The sequence below is a fragment of the Alexandromys fortis genome, unplaced genomic scaffold, assembly GCF_014885135.2.
Source record: "Alexandromys fortis isolate MF-2015 unplaced genomic scaffold, M_Fortis_MF-2015_v1.1 scaffold_87, whole genome shotgun sequence".
NCBI lineage: Eukaryota > Metazoa > Chordata > Mammalia > Rodentia > Cricetidae > Alexandromys > Alexandromys fortis.
The window spans coordinates 5,282,642-5,300,820 of NW_026067971.1; the positions used below are offsets into that span (position 1 = coordinate 5,282,642).

Consider the following 18,179-nt stretch of genomic DNA (forward strand, 5'->3'; position numbering starts at 1 on the left):
TCTTTTTGAACTCCTGCTGTCTGATCTTACGAGGTGGTAATTAATTTTAACTCAACCGATCGTGTTCTTTAGCTTTCTGTGACTATGACGAAATCCTTGGGATAATCATCAGCAAAATCTGGAGTCAGGTTCCTGGAGGTCTCAGGACCTGGTGGTCGGTGGCCCCCCGCTGCTCTGGGGCGGTGATGACTCAGCACGCCATGGTAGGGGAATTCTGTGGAGGAAGCCCAGCTTTCCATGCTGTGTCTGAGATCAGAAACACAGATCTTTGGAGTAGCATCAAGTTCTCAGCGCATAATGACTGAATGCCATCTGATTGTTACTTGTTTATTTTCGCTAGTTATTTTGGAAATGATTTCAAAGTAAAAGGAGGCCTGCTGGGAAATGTAGATGCCTAACTTGAGTGGTGTTGTTCCAGTCCTGGAGACATCGGGATGGGGCTGTCGGGTGAATTCATAGGCTTTGAAGAGCTTTGATGACTTTTTAATGAGATTTAAAAGCTGAAGGAATGGGATTGGGACCATAAAATCCATTACTCTTCCTTCATTTCATTTCTTTGAAGTGATTTAGTGCATTTGTGTGTTAGAACTGGAGATCTCATTTGGCCTGAATCTTCCCCATTGTTTGCTAATATGTGGCCTGGAAAAGGTTTAGGGCACAAGCAGCATTCGCTGGCATCGTGGCTCTCACTGTAAGCACGTCAATGAGAAGAATCAGCGTGAGATACAGGAGGGCTTCAGACTCCTCGTGTGTCTGTAAACCGCGATGCAGGATTTAAAGACTAAGTCGGTTCAGTAGAAAACGTTTAGTGGTAAATCTTTAGCGATGAATGCCTATGACATGGTATGTGACTGTGTCACTGGAAAAGTCAGAGAAAACAACACTTGGACCCTTGTTTCCGAGACTATAATAGAACTCAGTTCTGATGCAGATGCCGGGCAAAGGGCTAGGCATAGAGCTCAATAGCCCTTTCTGTAGCTGTTGAGAAAACTGAGACGTGGCATAATTAGTTAGATTTACTGAGATCATGTGATCCGTCAAGGCTTCTGGTCTGAGTTCCAGCTGTAATTGTTTTTCCCCGACAGTTTTGTTACGTTGGGCGTCAGGTGAGTTCTTTGGGGCAGTTTGGTTTTCCTTGTTTATAATACAGGAAGACCTCGTGTTTGTCTCACTGGCTTGTTTAAGTATGAAGCAGTTTGTTATAAATAAAATGTTCTTTGAATACAGAAAACCGATTAAGATATTGATTATAAACTATTTTTTATTTGATCTTATTAATAAGAACATCATCAAAAGGAATCTGATGACATGGTGATTTGAGAAAAGTCCTACTAGCAAGTGTCCAGACCTCAGACATTGAGACATGATATCCCCTACAAGCGTGGGCCACATCTGTATATCGTACATTCTCATATCCTGGTAGGTAGTGGCATTTCATCTGTACTTTAATAAATAAAGTTTGCCTGAAGATCAGAAAAGTAAACCAGTCACACTGGCCAGCCTTACAGACTAGGCAGTGGTGACACACACCTTTAATCCCAGAATAGGCCAGAGCTGGGATTAAAGGCATGCACCACCCAGTTTCTGTGGCAAAGGTGTGTGTTACCACTGCCTGTTCTATAAGTCTGAACAGGGTTCCTATTTTACTCTCCGATCTTCAGGCAAACTTTATTTATTAAAGTACAAATGAAAAGCCACCACACGGGCATGCATGGCAGCAGCTTAGTCGTGCCCGGTAGTGTTTTAAGAGGCAAATGGAGAAAGCGTACCGTTAATCTCTAGTAGAATAAGCAGGGTAAAGCCTTGTTTGTGTGCTTGGGACTTCTGTGCAGTTAAGTTTATCAGCGTTTCTCCTTAGGAATATTTTATACAGTCACCATCAGTTGTGGGTTTATAAAACTTTCTGTGGTGCCAAAAATGTATTTGTAGTATTTAAGAGAATCTTTTGTCTAAGAACTACGGTAATAACACGCTGAACATGATGTTACCTAGGACAGTAGGGCTTCCCAGTGAATTCTTTTCTGCAGTGCGGTGGGAGACTATGTTCCATGCATCAGGTCACTTTTCTTGTTTGTTTTTGTTTCTTATTTTGAGACAGGGTCTCCTTCCCTCCCCACCTTACCCCTCTCTCTCCTCTCTCTTACTCCCTCCCTCTTTCCCTCCCTCCCTCCCAGCTTCAGGCATCTTACGTCCCGTGCTAGGGGTTGGACCAGGGCCTCACACATGCTAAGCATGCATGCTCTACCATCGAGCTACTCCTCATTCCCCTGGTATTTTTATCCTGCTCACGGCATGTAAATGCAGTTATGTAGTCATACATTCAAACTGCTTCCTGGGCTGCAAAACAGCCTAGGATTTCTATGTCAATTTTAACAATTAATCTGACTTTTTGTCTAAGCAGGTGCCACACATGGCTGTGTGAGCCCAAAGGAAACTCTAAACACACCCAGTAATGCCACAAGACTACCGCAAAAACAAAGGGTGACTATAGTTTGATGTCCGTATCCTTTGCTGGCTCCTAAGTATGTGATCATTTGTTAATGGTTGATATCGTGAGAGCAAATACACATCTTCCCAACCTTCTCAAGGAGGATCCACAGACATTAAAGCATCATTTGTATGCTCAGTTAAAATTATTGGATGTCGTGGATGTAGTTCAGTGGCAGAGCATGTGCCTCAAGGCCCCAAACTCAATTCCTAGCACTGGAAAAACGATGTCAGCACTCTGAAATCTTGTTGCATGTCCAGGTCATCCGTGCACATGCAGTTTCGTTACCATCTGTGATTAAAGTAGATGCTGAGGATGGCTTTCGTCCGCCGCAAGATCAAACGGCATGACCACAAAAGCCGTCTGGATCTAACGATAGCAGTTGAGGGAAATACAGCCGTATCTCTAAGCCCCGTGTAAGAATGACGTCTTTCACCTTGTGACTGAACTTTAGCAGGATGAATTTTTGGAACGCTGTGAATTCTTATTTGAGCAGATACGTGGTTTTTAGTTGGAATAGAAATCTCATGGTTCAGTCAGCCACCTGACACATGCAAATGAGGCCGATTGCATATGCGGAGGGGGGGGGAGAGAGACTAACATATGTAAAGTGCTTGGGAAGGGCTGTTAGAGAATTTTTAAATATAGCACACTGAGGTTTCTGCAGAAATTTCTACAAAATCGAAAGGACATCCAGGGAGGGGTATAGTGTGGGGCACACGGGTGGGAACTGCCTAGAGAGCCTGGCCAGGATGTGCCTTAGACGGGAGTGAACTAGTATGAAAGTAGGTCTCTGTGTGATGTTTGGTGGAGCCGGTCTCTGAAAAAAAAAATATCTCTAAGCTAATGTTTTGCTTCTTCATAGAATGAAGACAAACTCAGAGATGGTGTGTCTAAGAAACTTCAAAAGGTGTAGACCTCCTGACTGAAGAGTGCTGGATTTGATTCACTTCTTCATAACAGTGAGTATGAACACAGTGTTATTTAGGTCCGTGCTGGCTTGTAGTCTGTGAGCAGTCTCTCCTCCATGTCAGACACTTTCCGTCATGGCTTGAGTTGCTGCTTCTCCCCAGTATCAGTTTGAGATAGTAAATGACTCTCAAGAACTGTAGGGGATGAGATAAGTCCATAAACTCAGGTTAGGAAAATCTTTAGAGTGCTATGGTTCACTCTTATTTCCCATTACAAGAAATGTGTAGTGTTCCTGCTGGGCAGTCATTCTATCCAAGTCGACCCAGCTAAAACAGAGAGCTGAACAGTCTAAACCATCCACTTATCAGACGACCGGCCTCACATGGTAGCACATACCTATAATTCTACCAGGAATTCCAGGCCAGCCTTGGCTACATATCAAATTTAAGCCAACTTGGGCTACATGAAACCCTCTCCCTTCTGCTCATCTCGTTCCACCTATGAAACAAATCCACACATTCTTTCATCTATGAGATACATTTTTCCACTTTTTAAAGGAGACAGAACATATCTGTTTACCACAGATGAGGTACCAACAGAGCAAAGAAACTAATTCCATTCAGTCCTGTTTTATGAACCCTTGAGTTCCTTGGTGTTACTTCCAGGATGTGGTGATATTTTATTTGTGATCTAACAAATAAAGCTTGCCTGAGGATCAAAGGGTGGAGCTAGCCGGAACTAGTTAGCCTTAGAGACCAGGCCCCTAGCCACACACCTTTAATCTCAGCACTCAAAAGGCAGGCAGATCTCTGTGAGTTCAAGGTCACCCTGGGCTACACTAGATTGATCCAGTGCCTGGCTGCAGTGGCTCACACCTTTAATCCTAGTAATTGGGAGTCTCATGCCTTTAATCCCAGCACTAGGGAAGTGGAGACAGGAAGGATATGGCTGGGTGGAGAGGAATATAAAATGGGAGAGACAAAGAGCTCATAGCATTCAGTCTGAGGATTCAGCAGAGGTAAGAACTAGTGGCTGGCTGCTCTGCTTCTCTGATCTCTTAGCATTAACCCCTATGTCTAACTCCAGGTTTTTATTATTAGGAACAGTTGGAATTCATGCTATACTGTGTCATGCTCACAGGATAGCATTTCTGCCGTAGTTCTCATCTTCTCCTGTTCTCTTTCCACCCCTCTTCCATGCTGTCTAAGAGTTAGACGGCTGGTATGGGCATCCTGTTTAGGGTTAGCACTCAAGTGTCGCATTTGTGAAGCAGAGCTTGCTCAGAAAGGCTCTTGGAGTTAAGATCCAAGAGGTAACTAAAGAGCTGCCTTGAAGCTGCCCCAACACCCTTTATAGATGTGTCACCAAATGGTCCCTAAACTTAATGGTTGAGTGTGATTTAGGGTGGGGATGTAACCAGAAACCTTATACACCCATTAGTCCTTCCTCCTGAGTTTTACCTCGGCTAAAATCCTGCCAGGTATAGAGTGTACGAGATTAGGATTAAATGCACGCACTGTGGCCCATGTGGTGGTGCATACATGTAAGCCAGGCTTTGGAAGGTAGAAACAGGAAGACTGGGAGCTTAAGGAGAAAGCCTCAGCTATATAGTCAGTTTGAAGCCAGCCTGGGCTACACAAGACCCTGTCTGAAAAGACAAACAAAAAGGTATGCCGGCACGTGGCTTCAGCAGAGTTTCTTTCCTTCCTCCTCCAGTTCCTGTTCTCAACAAGGGAGTCATGATCACACTAACAGAGCTAAAGTACTTAGCAGACGCCCAGTCAACCTATCACATCCTGAAGCCATGGTGGGACGTCTTCTGGTATTACCTCACCCTCATCATGCTGCTGGTGGCCGTTCTGGCTGGCGCGCTGCAGCTAACCCAGAGCAGGGTCCTGTGTTGTCTTCCCTGCAAGGTGGAGTTCGACAACCACTGTGCCGTGCCTTGGGACCTCCTGAAAGCCAGCGAGAACGCGTCCTCTAACTCGGGCGTGCCGCTGGCGCTGCCGCTGCGCATCCAGAACGACCTCCACCGGCAGCAGTACTCCTACATCGACGCCGTCTGCTACGAGAAGCAGCTCCACTGGTTCGCCAAGTTCTTCCCCTACCTGGTGCTTCTGCACACGCTCATCTTCGCAGCCTGCAGCAACTTCTGGCTCCACTACCCCAGCACCAGCTCCAGGTTGGAGCACTTCGTGGCCATCCTTCACAAGTGCTTCGATTCCCCATGGACCACACGTGCCCTGTCGGAAACCGTGGCAGAACAGTCAGTGAGGCCCCTGAAACACTCCAAGTCCAAAACCTTGCTCTCAACCTCAGGGGGTTCTGCTGACGTTGATGCCAGCAAGCAGTCATCACCCCACCCACAGCCAGGCTTGGAGTCACCAGGCATAGAAAGTCCGACTTCCAGCGTCCTGGACAAGAAGGAGGGTGAACAGGCCAAAGCCATCTTTGAGAAAGTGAAGAGGTTCCGTCTGCACGTGGAACAGAGGGACATCATTTATCGGGTGTACCTGAAGCAGATAATCGTCAAAGTCATCTTGTTTGTCCTCATTATAAGTTACGTTCCATACTTTTTAAGCTGTATAACTCTTGAAATCGACTGCTTGATAGATGTGCAGGCATTCACAGGCTATAAGCGCTACCAGTGTGTCTACTCCTTGGCGGAAATCTTTAAAGTTTTGGCTTCGTTTTACGTCGTTTTGGTGATCCTTTACGGCCTGACCTCCTCCTATAGCTTGTGGTGGATGCTGAGGAGCTCTTTGAAGCAGTATTCCTTTGAGGCACTCAGAGAGAAAAGCAACTACAGTGACATCCCTGACGTCAAGAATGACTTTGCCTTCATCCTGCATCTGGCCGACCAGTACGACCCTCTGTACTCGAAACGCTTCTCCATCTTCCTGTCAGAGGTCAGCGAGAACAAGCTGAAGCAGATCAACCTCAACAACGAGTGGACCGTGGAGAAACTGAAAAGCAAGCTCGTGAAAAACTCCCAGGACAAGGTGGAGCTGCATCTCTTCATGCTCGGTGGACTTCCCGATAACGTCTTTGAGTTAACAGAGATGGAGGTGCTGAGCCTGGAACTCATCCCTGAGGTCAAGCTGCCGGCCACCGTCTCTCAGCTTGTCAATCTCAGGGAACTTCATATATACCATTCATCCCTGGTCGTCGACCATCCTGCCCTGACCTTCCTCGAGGAGAACTTGAAAATCCTCCGCCTGAAATTTACCGAAATGGGCAAGATCCCCCGCTGGGTGTTCCACCTGAAGAACCTCAAGGAACTGTACCTGTCAGGCTGCGTTCTCCCGGAGCACGTGAGCACCACGCAGCTGGAGGGCTTTCAGGACCTGAAGAACCTGAGGACCCTCTACCTGAAGAGCAGCCTGTCCCGCATCCCCCACGTGGTGACGGACCTGCTGCCCTCCTTGCAGAAGCTGTCCCTCGATAACGACGGAAGCAAACTGGTTGTTCTGAACAACTTGAAGAAGATGGTCCACCTGAAAAGCCTGGAGCTCCTCAGCTGCGATCTTGAACGCATTCCACACTCCATTTTCAGCCTGAACAACCTGCATGAGCTGGACCTGAAGGAAAACAACCTGAAGACGGTGGAGGAGATCATCAGCTTCCAGCACCTTCCCAGCCTTTCCTGCTTGAAGCTCTGGCACAACAACATCGCTTACATCCCTGCCCAGATTGGGGCGCTGTCCAACCTCGAGCAGCTCTTCCTGGGTCACAATAACATCGAGAGCCTGCCCTTGCAGCTCTTCCTATGCACCAAACTGCACTACTTGGATCTAAGCTATAACCATCTGACCTTCATTCCAGAGGAGATCCAGTACCTGACCAACCTGCAGTACTTCGCCGTGACCAACAACAACGTGAGTAAATTTGTCCTTGCTTATGCCGAGCTTGCCGTCATGGGGAAAAATCAATGGACTGGGGCCTGTACTAAGCATGCTCCCAACACAGCCTCATTGCCTGTGGTTTTGATAAATTACCAAAGCCCTGGGTATTAGATTCTCATCTCACAAATTAGCGTGGAGATTCTGTGAACACGTAGGCATTGGCACAGTTCCTAACCCATAATAGTTGCTCAACAAATGTTCTCTGTCTTCTCTGTACAGACATCACAGTTAAAGCACTTAAACTCACTGGTTAGTGATGGTAAAGCTGACTTGTGTTCGCTGAGGTATTGAGTACTTAGAAAGCTTGGTAAATTTTTCATTTTACCAAGAATAGCCTTTTTAAATGGATGGAGTTATGAATTATTCATAAATATTCGTTATGCTGTAAGAAAAAAAATACTTGCAATCTGCACGGACATCTAAAAAGACAATTTGAAATGGAAGGCCTGGCTCCATAGTGCGACACTAGGGTCTCCTGCAGTCTTTTTCTAGCTTCCATGCTTTACAGTGCACCATCATTTGCAACAGTTAAGGAAAATGGAACTTCACAGAAACAAGAAAAAAGCGAGTAGCTTCCTGGGCTAAAATATGAAGTAGGACAAAGGGGAGCAACTCTTGCTAGTCTGATAGGCCAAAGGATGAGGGTAATGTATACGAGAGAGAGGAGAGCCAAAGCGCAGTTCCCCAGAGAACAGCCTGGCCTCTCCATGCTTCTCTCTCCCAACGCGTCCCAAAATACGTTTCTCCTACCTTATATTTGGACAGCATGAATATTAAAAAGATGCCGGAAAATGGAGATGAGAAGGAAGCTCATCTTACTTTTTTAGAATGCTGAGACTCATACATAAAAGAAGTATGCCCGGCCCATGGCAAATGAGAAATCCCTCAACCTGAGGGTTTAAAATCAAAATAGGACCAATTTGGACTAGTGATATATATGAGAATTGCCTGAAGAGCCTGTTAAAATACACATTCCAGGACAGCTCTCTGCCAGTAAGTACACAAAGACATAAACGCGTACACACACAGACACGCACACACAGACACGCACACACAGACACACACACATGCACACAGACACACACATGCACACAGACACACACAGGCACATAAAGTTTCGAACTGAGTGGGTCCAGTGGAAGACACCCTAGTTGGTATCTCTGAAGTTTCTGGATGCTGATGCTGACCTGGTACCCAAATAGAAAATCACAAATCTAAAGGTTTATCTTCAGTGTCATCTTACTATGATGTTGAATGATAAGCTAGTTTGGGTTTCATTTTTCCATTGTTACAACTAGAGTAAGACGTGTGAACAATTGTTTGGGAAAGCACTGATTGTGTTTGTGATATGGTGATGTCACCACACAAGTGTTGGGACTGTTTAGCTGGCCATGCCTTAGATGAACAAGTGAGACTGTTTGGCAGGTAAACCTAAAGAAACCTTAAGACCATTGGTGCTTCTTTTGAAGGTAGGATTGTAGCAGGCTTTCTTGGACCACCAGCCCCCATCATGACACAGTCTTACTATTAGTTACAAAAGCTAGGCCTTAGTTTGGGCTTGTCCCACCAGCTCTTACAACTCATTTTAACCTGTTTTCCTTCATCTACATTGTCTCGGGGCTTTTCACCTTTCTTCCTTCTTTACTGGCAATCTCCCTCTCTTTCTCCTTTCTTCTCTCTCTGCCCACCAGCCCCATATATCCCTCTACTGCCTTGCTATTGGTTGTTCAGCTTTTTATTAGACCAATCAGGTACCTTAGAAAGGCAAGGTAAAACAAATGCAACACATCTTCACATAGTTAAACAGATACAGCGTAAACAAATGTGATACATCTTTATATACTTAGACAAACGCAGCATAAACAAATGTGATACATCTTTATATACTTAGACAACTGCAGCATAAACAAATGTAACATACCTTTGCCTAATTAAACATAATCAGATGGCAGTTGGGTAGAAAAAAGCCACACATTTTTTTTTAATTAAAAAAGTTGCAGCTTTTAAACAGCTGGTTATGCTTTTCATATGGCTTTTCAAGACATGATTAGGCAAATTAAGATCCTTAGTCCCTTTGATGCCAAGTTTTTTTGACTTGATGGCTGTATCTGAAAGAGAAGTCAGACTTTTGATGTCAGACAAGTGCTACCATAAGTACAGGAGGATAGGTTATAGCATCAGGAAGTCTTAGGCCAAACACATGTCGTGGCCAAGTAGAATCATATGTCCTTGTGCGCCTTGTCTAGGACACCTGAGCATCTCAGAGTGAACAGGACACCTAGAAATAAGTAGGAGCACGCTCCCTGGAGTGCGGTCAAAGAAAAGAGCCGAGGTAGCCAGAGAGAAGGAAAGGGTTCTCATAGAAAACATCCATGGTTTCTCTTTGAATCGTGTTTTCACCCACAGATTGCTCCATGCCTTTAATGTGTGAATACACACTTGCTTCTCCAAGAGGAGATTGGATTTGACATGTGTTTGAGGAAGATATTTTTCTCTTAGGAACTTGTGGGAAGATGAAACTCACCTTAATAACTAATATAAAAATATAGAAGTCATGTATGGTTCAGCCTAAAGGGGTGTCTTTAAAGAATTGTGTATAGTTTTAGGAACTGCTTTTGAAAATAGGATATCACGTGCTCTAGATTTACACCATGAAGTGACCATGAGCCCTCCCCGCCTCTGTGTCGTGCTGGGGTTACAGACACACACTACCACACCCCGTTTATGCCCAGCTAGAGGGCTTCATACAGGCTAGACAAGCACCCCAACACCCAAATCACATCCCCAGCCCCAGAATCATCCATAACGTGTACTGTTCCAAATGCATTTGGTGTTATGAACTGAAAGGTAAATATTTTTAAAATGTAAATAGTTTAGTTCGGGATAGAATTAGTAGATTAAGTAGGTTAAGTTAGGAGGCGGCACCTCAGCTAGGCCCTGGTCTGGACAGAGAGAGCCCTTTAGATAACCACCAGCTCTAACCACAGTGGTGCAGAATCAGAGGGCCTGGTAACCCCTGGAGTGGGCCTAGCCCCAGAGACTCTCCACCTCTCGGGCAGTCCATCGCCTACCAAGGACACAAACCCAGAACTGTGGAAGAAGAGTGGAAGAGTGGGGATCTAGTGGCACAGACAGGAGAGTGGTAAGGGCAGTTGCTTCCAGAGAGCACCCAGGGGAAACGTGGCCTAGCTGCATAGTTGGTGGCCATGTGGAGTTGGAGGCAGAAGCAGACTCTGGGGTTCCCGGATGTGGCAGGGGCTGGACTGCAGTCTTTTCTACTTGGGATACATGAATTCTTGGTTTAGTAATCATACCAGACAATATGATTCTCCAGACAGTATTACCCCACTGGAGGTGACTTTGTCCCCTCAAGAAACATTGGCTGAAGATAATTCGGGGCTGTTAAAACCAGGAATGAGAGTGTTACTGGCAGCTAGGGGTGGAGGCGAAGAAGGCCGCTAAACATTACAAGGTACAGCACAGCCCCACAGCCAAAATCGTCCCACCCAAAATGTCTACAGCTTGGAGGCTGTTTTCATGCAGCCTGCCTCTGACAGAAAGCTTAAGGCCTTGTGTGATGCTCAGCACTTCATGCCCAGTGCCTGGAAGCCATTCAGAACAGTCTCGTGAATGCCAGGGAGCTGTGCCATGCCTTCCCTCTCTCCGGATGTCTCCCACATCCCGACTGAGCATGCCTATGTAAGACCCAAGGTCTGGGCGACGGGGAGTGGCTTCCAAAGCAGCTCCCTGTGTGCCTTTCTATTCCGCCTGCCTTTTTCAATATCGAATCCACATAGGTAATGATTTACATCTGTGCTTGAGAAAAAAAAATGCAATAAGCGTGCATATTTTCCTTTGCTTATAGTTTTAGTGTGGGAGTGATCAGTACTGAGCTTTGGTCATGGAAATGGTGAACTTTAGATCTGTTTTCAAGGGTAAACAGGGCTGAAAGGGGAGGAGACTTGTGGAAGAGGGAAGTTGCAATTGAGCATTTCTAATGCAACTTGCAATTTTGGATTTCTATGGAAAGAATCCTTTGGAGGAGAGCTGGTTCAGTGGGTTTGCATTAGGCCATCAGAGAACGCTATAACAGCCCCTTAGTGCCCTTCATCCAGACCCAACACAGGTGAACTTTCTAGTCCATGGGTGCCCCTCCCTCCCAAGGCCCCTGGGTGGAGGGGATGGTACATGCTCAGCATCTTCCTTGGAGGTCTCATGCTGAATCCATTTCATTGCCCATGCAAAGACCCCGTTCATCATGCAGGGAGCTGAGCTCTCAGCTGGAGCTGCTCTCCAGTTGACCCCGTTGCGGGCTATTTACCATATTTAACCTCACCTGAGTGTTACGTGTGTCCTTTCGTGGATGTGAGGGTGTAGGAAGAAGGGCAGGAACCCAGGAGTGTGTGTCTGTGGAGGTGTGAAGTGGATGTGCTTATATTACCCATTTGTTTCCATCTCTGCCCTGTAGACTACGGCGTATAAAATGTGAAGGCTTGTTCTCTAAGCAAAGCAGTATAGGAAATAGCCTTGCCTGCCGCTCTCAGGAGGCCCTTGGGTGTTGCTCACTGATTAGCATGGCATGATCTTTATGAGGGCTCTGGAGAGTAATTTATTTCTGATCCAGGACTGAGTAATTACCGTTCTCCTGGGGTTTACTGGCTTGTTTTCTTTAATCTGAGAAACGCTGAATGTGTAAGTACTTTCTCTTTAAGGATCACGTTGAGCATTCAGAACCAGGTTGGTTGTCCACCCACACTCGAGAGTGTAGATGCTCAGGGGCCGTAGTTGCCTTGGCTACACATACCCACGCTGTCTTTCCTCTTTTGCCTGCCCCTCAGATTTACAGCCAATGTGATATCTTTCCCTGTGGGCCTGCAGGCATGTTTTTGAAGAAAGGTAACTGTAATGGAAGTGCATGAATTACTATCGGAGCCAGTCAAAACCGGTTTCACCTGCTTCCTTTCTCCTTGTAGATCGAGATGCTACCAGACGGGCTGTTCCAGTGCAAGAAGCTCCAGTGTCTGCTTCTGGGGAGAAACAGCCTGACAGATCTGTCCCCGCTGGTGGGCGAGCTGTCCAACCTCACCCACCTAGAGCTCATCGGAAACTACCTGGAGACGCTGCCTCCGGAACTGGAAGGCTGCCAGTCCCTGAAGCGGAGCTGTCTGATTGTCGAGGACAGTTTGCTCAACACCCTCCCGCTCCCTGTGACAGAACGTTTGCAGACGTGCTTAGATAAATGTTGACCTAGGGATCAGACCCACGGCGAAAGCGCTTTTCAAGTGAGGCCCCAGGGCTTAAAGGTAAATGATCTCTCCTAAGTTATGAAGATGAAATTGGCTGATGGTTATGACACACCATAACCAAAAATCTTACCAAATTACCCAGTGTCTAAAGCAAGTGGGGAAAAGATGCCGACAGTGGAGTGTGGGGAATAACTGACCTTTAAATTATTGAAGATATTGTAAGAAAAAGTATACACTGAGGTGGACTGAGAGGCATGCAATTAGGGAAGCTTTTCCTTTCCAGTCTGTCTTCAGGACTGTATCTCCTTTCTCTCCTTTCAGCCCGTTCTTATTCACACACTTGTTTTCCTGGCTTTCTAGTTTTGTTATTTATCTCCAAACCCATAAAGACTCATCAGCATCAATGTCCTTGCTGTATGCTCACCATTGGCTTTGATTTATAGTCTTCCATTTGTTAGCAGTGTGTGTGCTTGGCTTACTCCCCACTTCCTTTCTCATTTGCTGGAATCTTCTGGTTTTCCCTGAAAATCCCTGGGAGAATGCTCGCCTTGGCACTCGCCTACGACAGGAGCCAGGGTTCTGAGGACGTGTGACCCTCTGAGCAGCCTAGAAATTAACGGGTTCTCGAAATTGTCTTCTTGTCTGTCATCCAAGCCTTCTTAAAATATGTTAAGAATTTTTTATATGAAGTGTAACATTTTCTACTGTATGATCTCAGATCTCCATCTCTGAGGATATTTTATAAGGTACAGTGAGCACGTGCGTCTCTATAAGAATTTCCTGATTCTGGATTTGAGCCGATTATAATTCTCATGTTTGTATGCATTCTGCTCTCCAAAGGTTTTGTACCCTGCAACTAACTACTTTTGGATGACAAAAGCCTTGTTTTTCCCTCCTAAAGTCTCTGAGGGGTTTCCCTGGGAGAGGACAGCTGCATCTTCTACCTCTCCTTGGTGTTGTGCAACCAACCATGGTAGGCGTCTCAGTTACTTACAAACTGCTGGAGGGGAGAGGGCAGGATCTGGACTGGAAAGCACTCTGTAGAGTAAAGCTGCAGGTCTCCCGGTGTGACTATGATGGAAGCTGTCTATTCTCCGCCTAACTAAGCTCACTGACCTGGCGTCCATGCCTCTTAACTCCTGAGATAAATCTTGCTCCTTCTGACTGAGAACTTTGTGTCTGGCCCTTTATTATCGTGCACATCACTGAATAAATAACGTGGCCTGGCTTGCTTTGGAGAAATGAACACCGCAGTGTGTTTTTCTCTGTTGGGTCTAGGCATTATGAACCCACCTCTCTTTGGACATTCACTAAGTAACCCATTAACTGCATCTACACAAAACTGGGAAACACTCTGGGCCAGGAATCTTCTAAACACGGAACTGTGCTGTGTAGTTTTCCTCTTGATTTGTTTGAAATGCCTCTTCTCTTAGCTACCACATATGCCTGACATTCAGAGAAAAGAATTGCACAGAGGAAACTTGAGTAGAGTTAGATACAAAGAATAGATAGAAGGCCCAAAAGCTGCCTAACGCACTATGGTTGGCAAGGAACAGACTAAAAATAGACAAATAGACATTTTTAACAAAGCTTGCCTTCTTTAGAACGGCCAAGCTGAGAGTCTCAGGGAACCGGGCATGACAAGGGCAGCTCTCTCTAGGACCCCACAGACTGGTCCTGGTATAGCCAGGGATTTTTTATTTTTACTTTTTGAAAAAATGAGTTGATGATAAATGTTCTGCTGTAGAATCACCACGTGGACCAATTCCAAAGTTAGCTGGAATTTTCTGAAGTTTTGAACATAAATGTTTAATGTGAGGGAGGTTTCAATATTGTCAACCATACTTCATATGAAAAAGAAATCCTACCCTCTTTGTAGAAAAGAAATTCAAAACACAGTTCAGATTTTCTAACCTTTACCTGACAAGAGAGAACATCCCCATGCCTTGCTTACCAGTGCAAGCATCGCCTACCTCCTCAGAGAAATTCCCTGGGAGAATCAAACATGAGGTACAAGTCCTTTCCCCACACTAGGCTGTACTGCTGGAAACCATATGGCTCTTGATACCACCATTCTGAGGTGTCTTTTGTATCTGATGCTTAGGCAACAACGTTGAAGTAGCTTTTCAAGCTAGCGCACACTAAGGCAATGAACAACCCTCCCATCCGACTGATGGAGATCTGTGTTAGCTCTGGCTTCGCGGCCCTGTGTTGAGAGTCACCTCATACCTAAGAGAATTGTAAATGAAGAAAATGAAATCTCCAAATTATCGCGAGACTTTCCAAAACCCAAACATCAAGGATCGACAGCAAAATTTTGGCTTATAGTATGATGGTATGGGCTCATGTCACTTGCATCCACACACCAGTACAGACAGACACACGTCTCATGTTTGCAAATTTCACTTAGGTTAGTCTAAGAATAGTGACTTTTTAAAAATTATTACTTTAATCATGAGGTATTCACTTTCCTTCATTATGGTATTTAAAACCAAACACTACCTTGGTTTGCAAAGGCGCTTGTGTTTCCCCCAAGTTGGAGCTTTTCCGTCACCTAGGGCAGAGTGGGTCTCTGCGGCATATTGATGCTGCATTTTCATTTAATCTCCTGTGTGTCACCATATTTCTCTGTTACTGAAAAACAGGTTGAATCAGGGTACATGAAAACCTTGGGGTCTCAGTGATGTGGCAAGCTCTACTTGGTCTGCTTCAGTGTGCTAATGCGGCTTATGTATATAATGTTATTCCTTGATGGTGAAATGGTTCTGCTCATGTTTTATAATTCGGATGTCATGTTTAATTAAAATATTACATTAATATTGATGAGTTCATTAAAATTAGCCAAACCCTTTTTTCTGTAGACTTGACATGATTTCCCTGTATTTTCAGTAAAATGACCTTCTCGTCTTTATGTTTGGTTCGCGCTGGTCCATCCACACACGGTGCACGGGTTTGTCTTCACCACCTCACTGTATAGAAGCCGTGTATTTGTGCGGTAGCAATTGCAGCAACATCGAGCATGCTCAGTCCTTCGTTCCTGCTGTAAGAATCCAGCTTCTGGTCACTTCTGTTTCATTGATGACATACTGCATTGGAATCTGTATTAGTTTCTAGAGAGTGAAAGATCAATTATAGAGAGAAAGGAAAACTTATTTTGCATCCTGGAGGGGGAAAATGCATAAATTTAGACAGTGTAAACAAGCAACTCCTGCAGAATGTTCCGGGTGTGGCTGTGGCTGTCTTTACCTGTGCGGTGTGCTGAGCCAGGGAAAAGCTGCAGAAGGCCCCCTCCCTGTCTCTGACCCACAGCTTCGACGTCCAGGGACAAGTCGACTATGGACTTCATAACTATAATCTCTTCAGCTTTTTTTAAAAAAAAAAAAGTATGCACAATTTCATCGACATGAAAGTGTTAACACAGATTATATGAGTCAAAGGACTGAGTTGAGATGGCTTCTCGTCGAACTTAATTTCATACAGGTTTTGAATCTAACACAAAATACACCATAGCTGAGAAAAACGATTTTGAATGCCTTCTGCATGTTCATCATTTCAACAGACCTGGTGCAGTTTTTAAAATACAAGAGGTATAGCGTTAGAATGGGCGTGGCCTGTGCTTGCATCTGCCATGTGTCAGTCTTACCACTGCGCGGTAAGACCTACAATTCTGTGCTCCGTTCTAACAAACAATGGGCTGATCTCAAGTGGAGACTCTTTTGTTGGCATCCAGTGAAGGCTACCATTTGTTACTTTATCTTTGCCATATATTCGGAAATGTATATCTGGGTTTTGTTTCTATAATGAATTACTAGAAAATGTAAAATTGTGTTCAGTGTTTTTGGCTCCATTTCTGTAGATCTGGGTAAAATCTGCTGTTTTTAAAGTATCTTTTGTGTAAAAAGATTCGATTTTTATAATAAATGGCAAATAAATGATTCAGTGGAAACCAAGCGGCCTCCATTTTGCCTGTTTTTCCATTGGTGCTCAGCATCCAGCCTTCATCTCTCACTTCTCATGCGGTGTGCTGTTAAGTACTGACAGTGGATTTCACATTTTCAGGCAAATCTCAGTCGCTGGGTTTTCTGAGTGTGCAGCAATGGGCGCGAAATAGCCAGCCTTGGACTGGGGGTGAGCTAGCAGTGGTGTATGCAGAGATGGGAGTAAGTGCACTGAGCCCATCTGTGCTGACTGTGCAAACCATGCCGCCCCCACCTTCCCCCAGAAGTTCCAGGGGCTCAGCAACCAGCCCTACCTCCCGCCCTTCCTGCTGGTACCTGTTCCTTCGTGTGCTGCTAACACCAGGGCTGAACAGTGTACCCGATAAATGAACTCTTAAGGAACTGTTAAACGGTTCTCAGCAGGCTTAGTGAAGGGAGAGAAAACTGAGTACGAGACAAAATAGGCTTGTGATAATTTGATGTTCGGAATCAAATACTTTCTTAACGGGGCTGGGAAAAGGCTGAGCAGGTAAAACACGTCCTGCCATCCGAGCATGAGGACCTAGGTGTGGGTTCCCAGCATCCAAGTAAAGCCACGTCTGTAATCCCGTGCTCTTACAGCTAGATGGGAGGGGCAGCAGGAGCATGCCCAGAAGTTCGCGGGACGTGGGAAACCTGAGGACCTCTGACCTTCACACACTCTAGCCTGTGCGAGTGCCCCTACGCGCATGCGCACACAGACGCGCGATAAGGTCTTACTCTTGTTACCTGAGTGCACTCACACCTCTTAGAAAGCTGGCAGAGGAACTCATCTTTGTCAGAAGTGAATCCTGAACCACAATACAAACTAAAGTATCCGGGGTCATATACAGCCTCCAGCCTTGGGCTCCCCTAAGTGTGTAGGAATGGGAAACGCATCTTACCGCGGCAGTCATGGGTGCCACAGGCTTCTCTGGCTTTCTGGGGAGTGCTTGGGTGAGTCAGGGCGAGCAGCCCCCAGGAGCCTGCGTTCCCTGGGGCTTCTTTGCTCCAGTGTCTGCTTCCCCCTTTCAAGATGGCACCTCGAGAATGTGGTGAGCGTCCTGACCGGGGAAGGCTGTGTGGGCTACTCTGGGGCTGGATTTGTGTATCTGGGGCTGCAACTTCTGTGCAGTTTTTGCTTCCTTCCTTGGACTCCATACCGGCTCGGTGGCTCCTGCTTCTACAAGTAGCCACAGCCCTGAAAAGAATCAGAACAGCCATTTTGATGTGTAATCTTCTAAAGTTCAGTTCCCGTCTGCTCAGTGCTGCCTCGTCCTTGACCCTTAACGCACAGCTTTTCTGTCTTTGTCACAGATTCTATAAAGCCTGCACTGAGATTTACTAAGTAATTAATACTCAAGCAAGCTTGAGCCCCTTATTGAAGGCTCAGCAGGCATTTTTTTTTACTCTCTACCTCCCCCTGCTGCTGAGAGAATGGTAACGCAGAAACTCTGTTGTCAGTGTGGCTCCAGGTTCTTCATTGGAGGAACATGTTCATGCCGTCCTTACCTCACAGAGAAAACAGACTCCGTGTTTTCTGTGAACCCCAAACCTCCAGAGACAGCCCCATTTCCTCACTAACTCTTCACTTCAAAGCCCTCTTCTCTCAAGCTTGTCCCATGCTCTAAACCCTCCTGGTAATTTCTAGAAGTTGCCAATTAAATGTCAT

The 18,179-nt window shown here is 45.7% G+C and overlaps 1 protein-coding gene across 5 annotated transcripts in view; it reads left to right on the top strand.

Annotated features, from left to right (window-relative positions):
- Window positions 1-16,501, top strand: part of Lrrc8b (leucine rich repeat containing 8 VRAC subunit B) — a 63,295-nt gene extending 46,794 nt beyond the window's left edge. For 4 of the 5 annotated variants that reach the window (XM_050155760.1, XM_050155762.1, XM_050155759.1 and 1 more), the window contains 3 exons: window positions 3,354-3,450; window positions 5,117-7,278; window positions 12,279-16,501. In XM_050155760.1, coding sequence (XP_050011717.1) covers window positions 5,140-7,278; window positions 12,279-12,551 — 2,412 coding nt within the window. In that variant the 5' untranslated portion in view covers window positions 3,354-3,450; window positions 5,117-5,139 and the 3' untranslated portion in view covers window positions 12,552-16,501. The remainder of the gene's footprint in view (window positions 1-3,353; window positions 3,451-5,116; window positions 7,279-12,278) is intronic. The other variant, XR_007594230.1, reaches the window with a different exon arrangement.
- The last annotated feature ends 1,678 nt before the right edge of the window (window positions 16,502-18,179 follow it).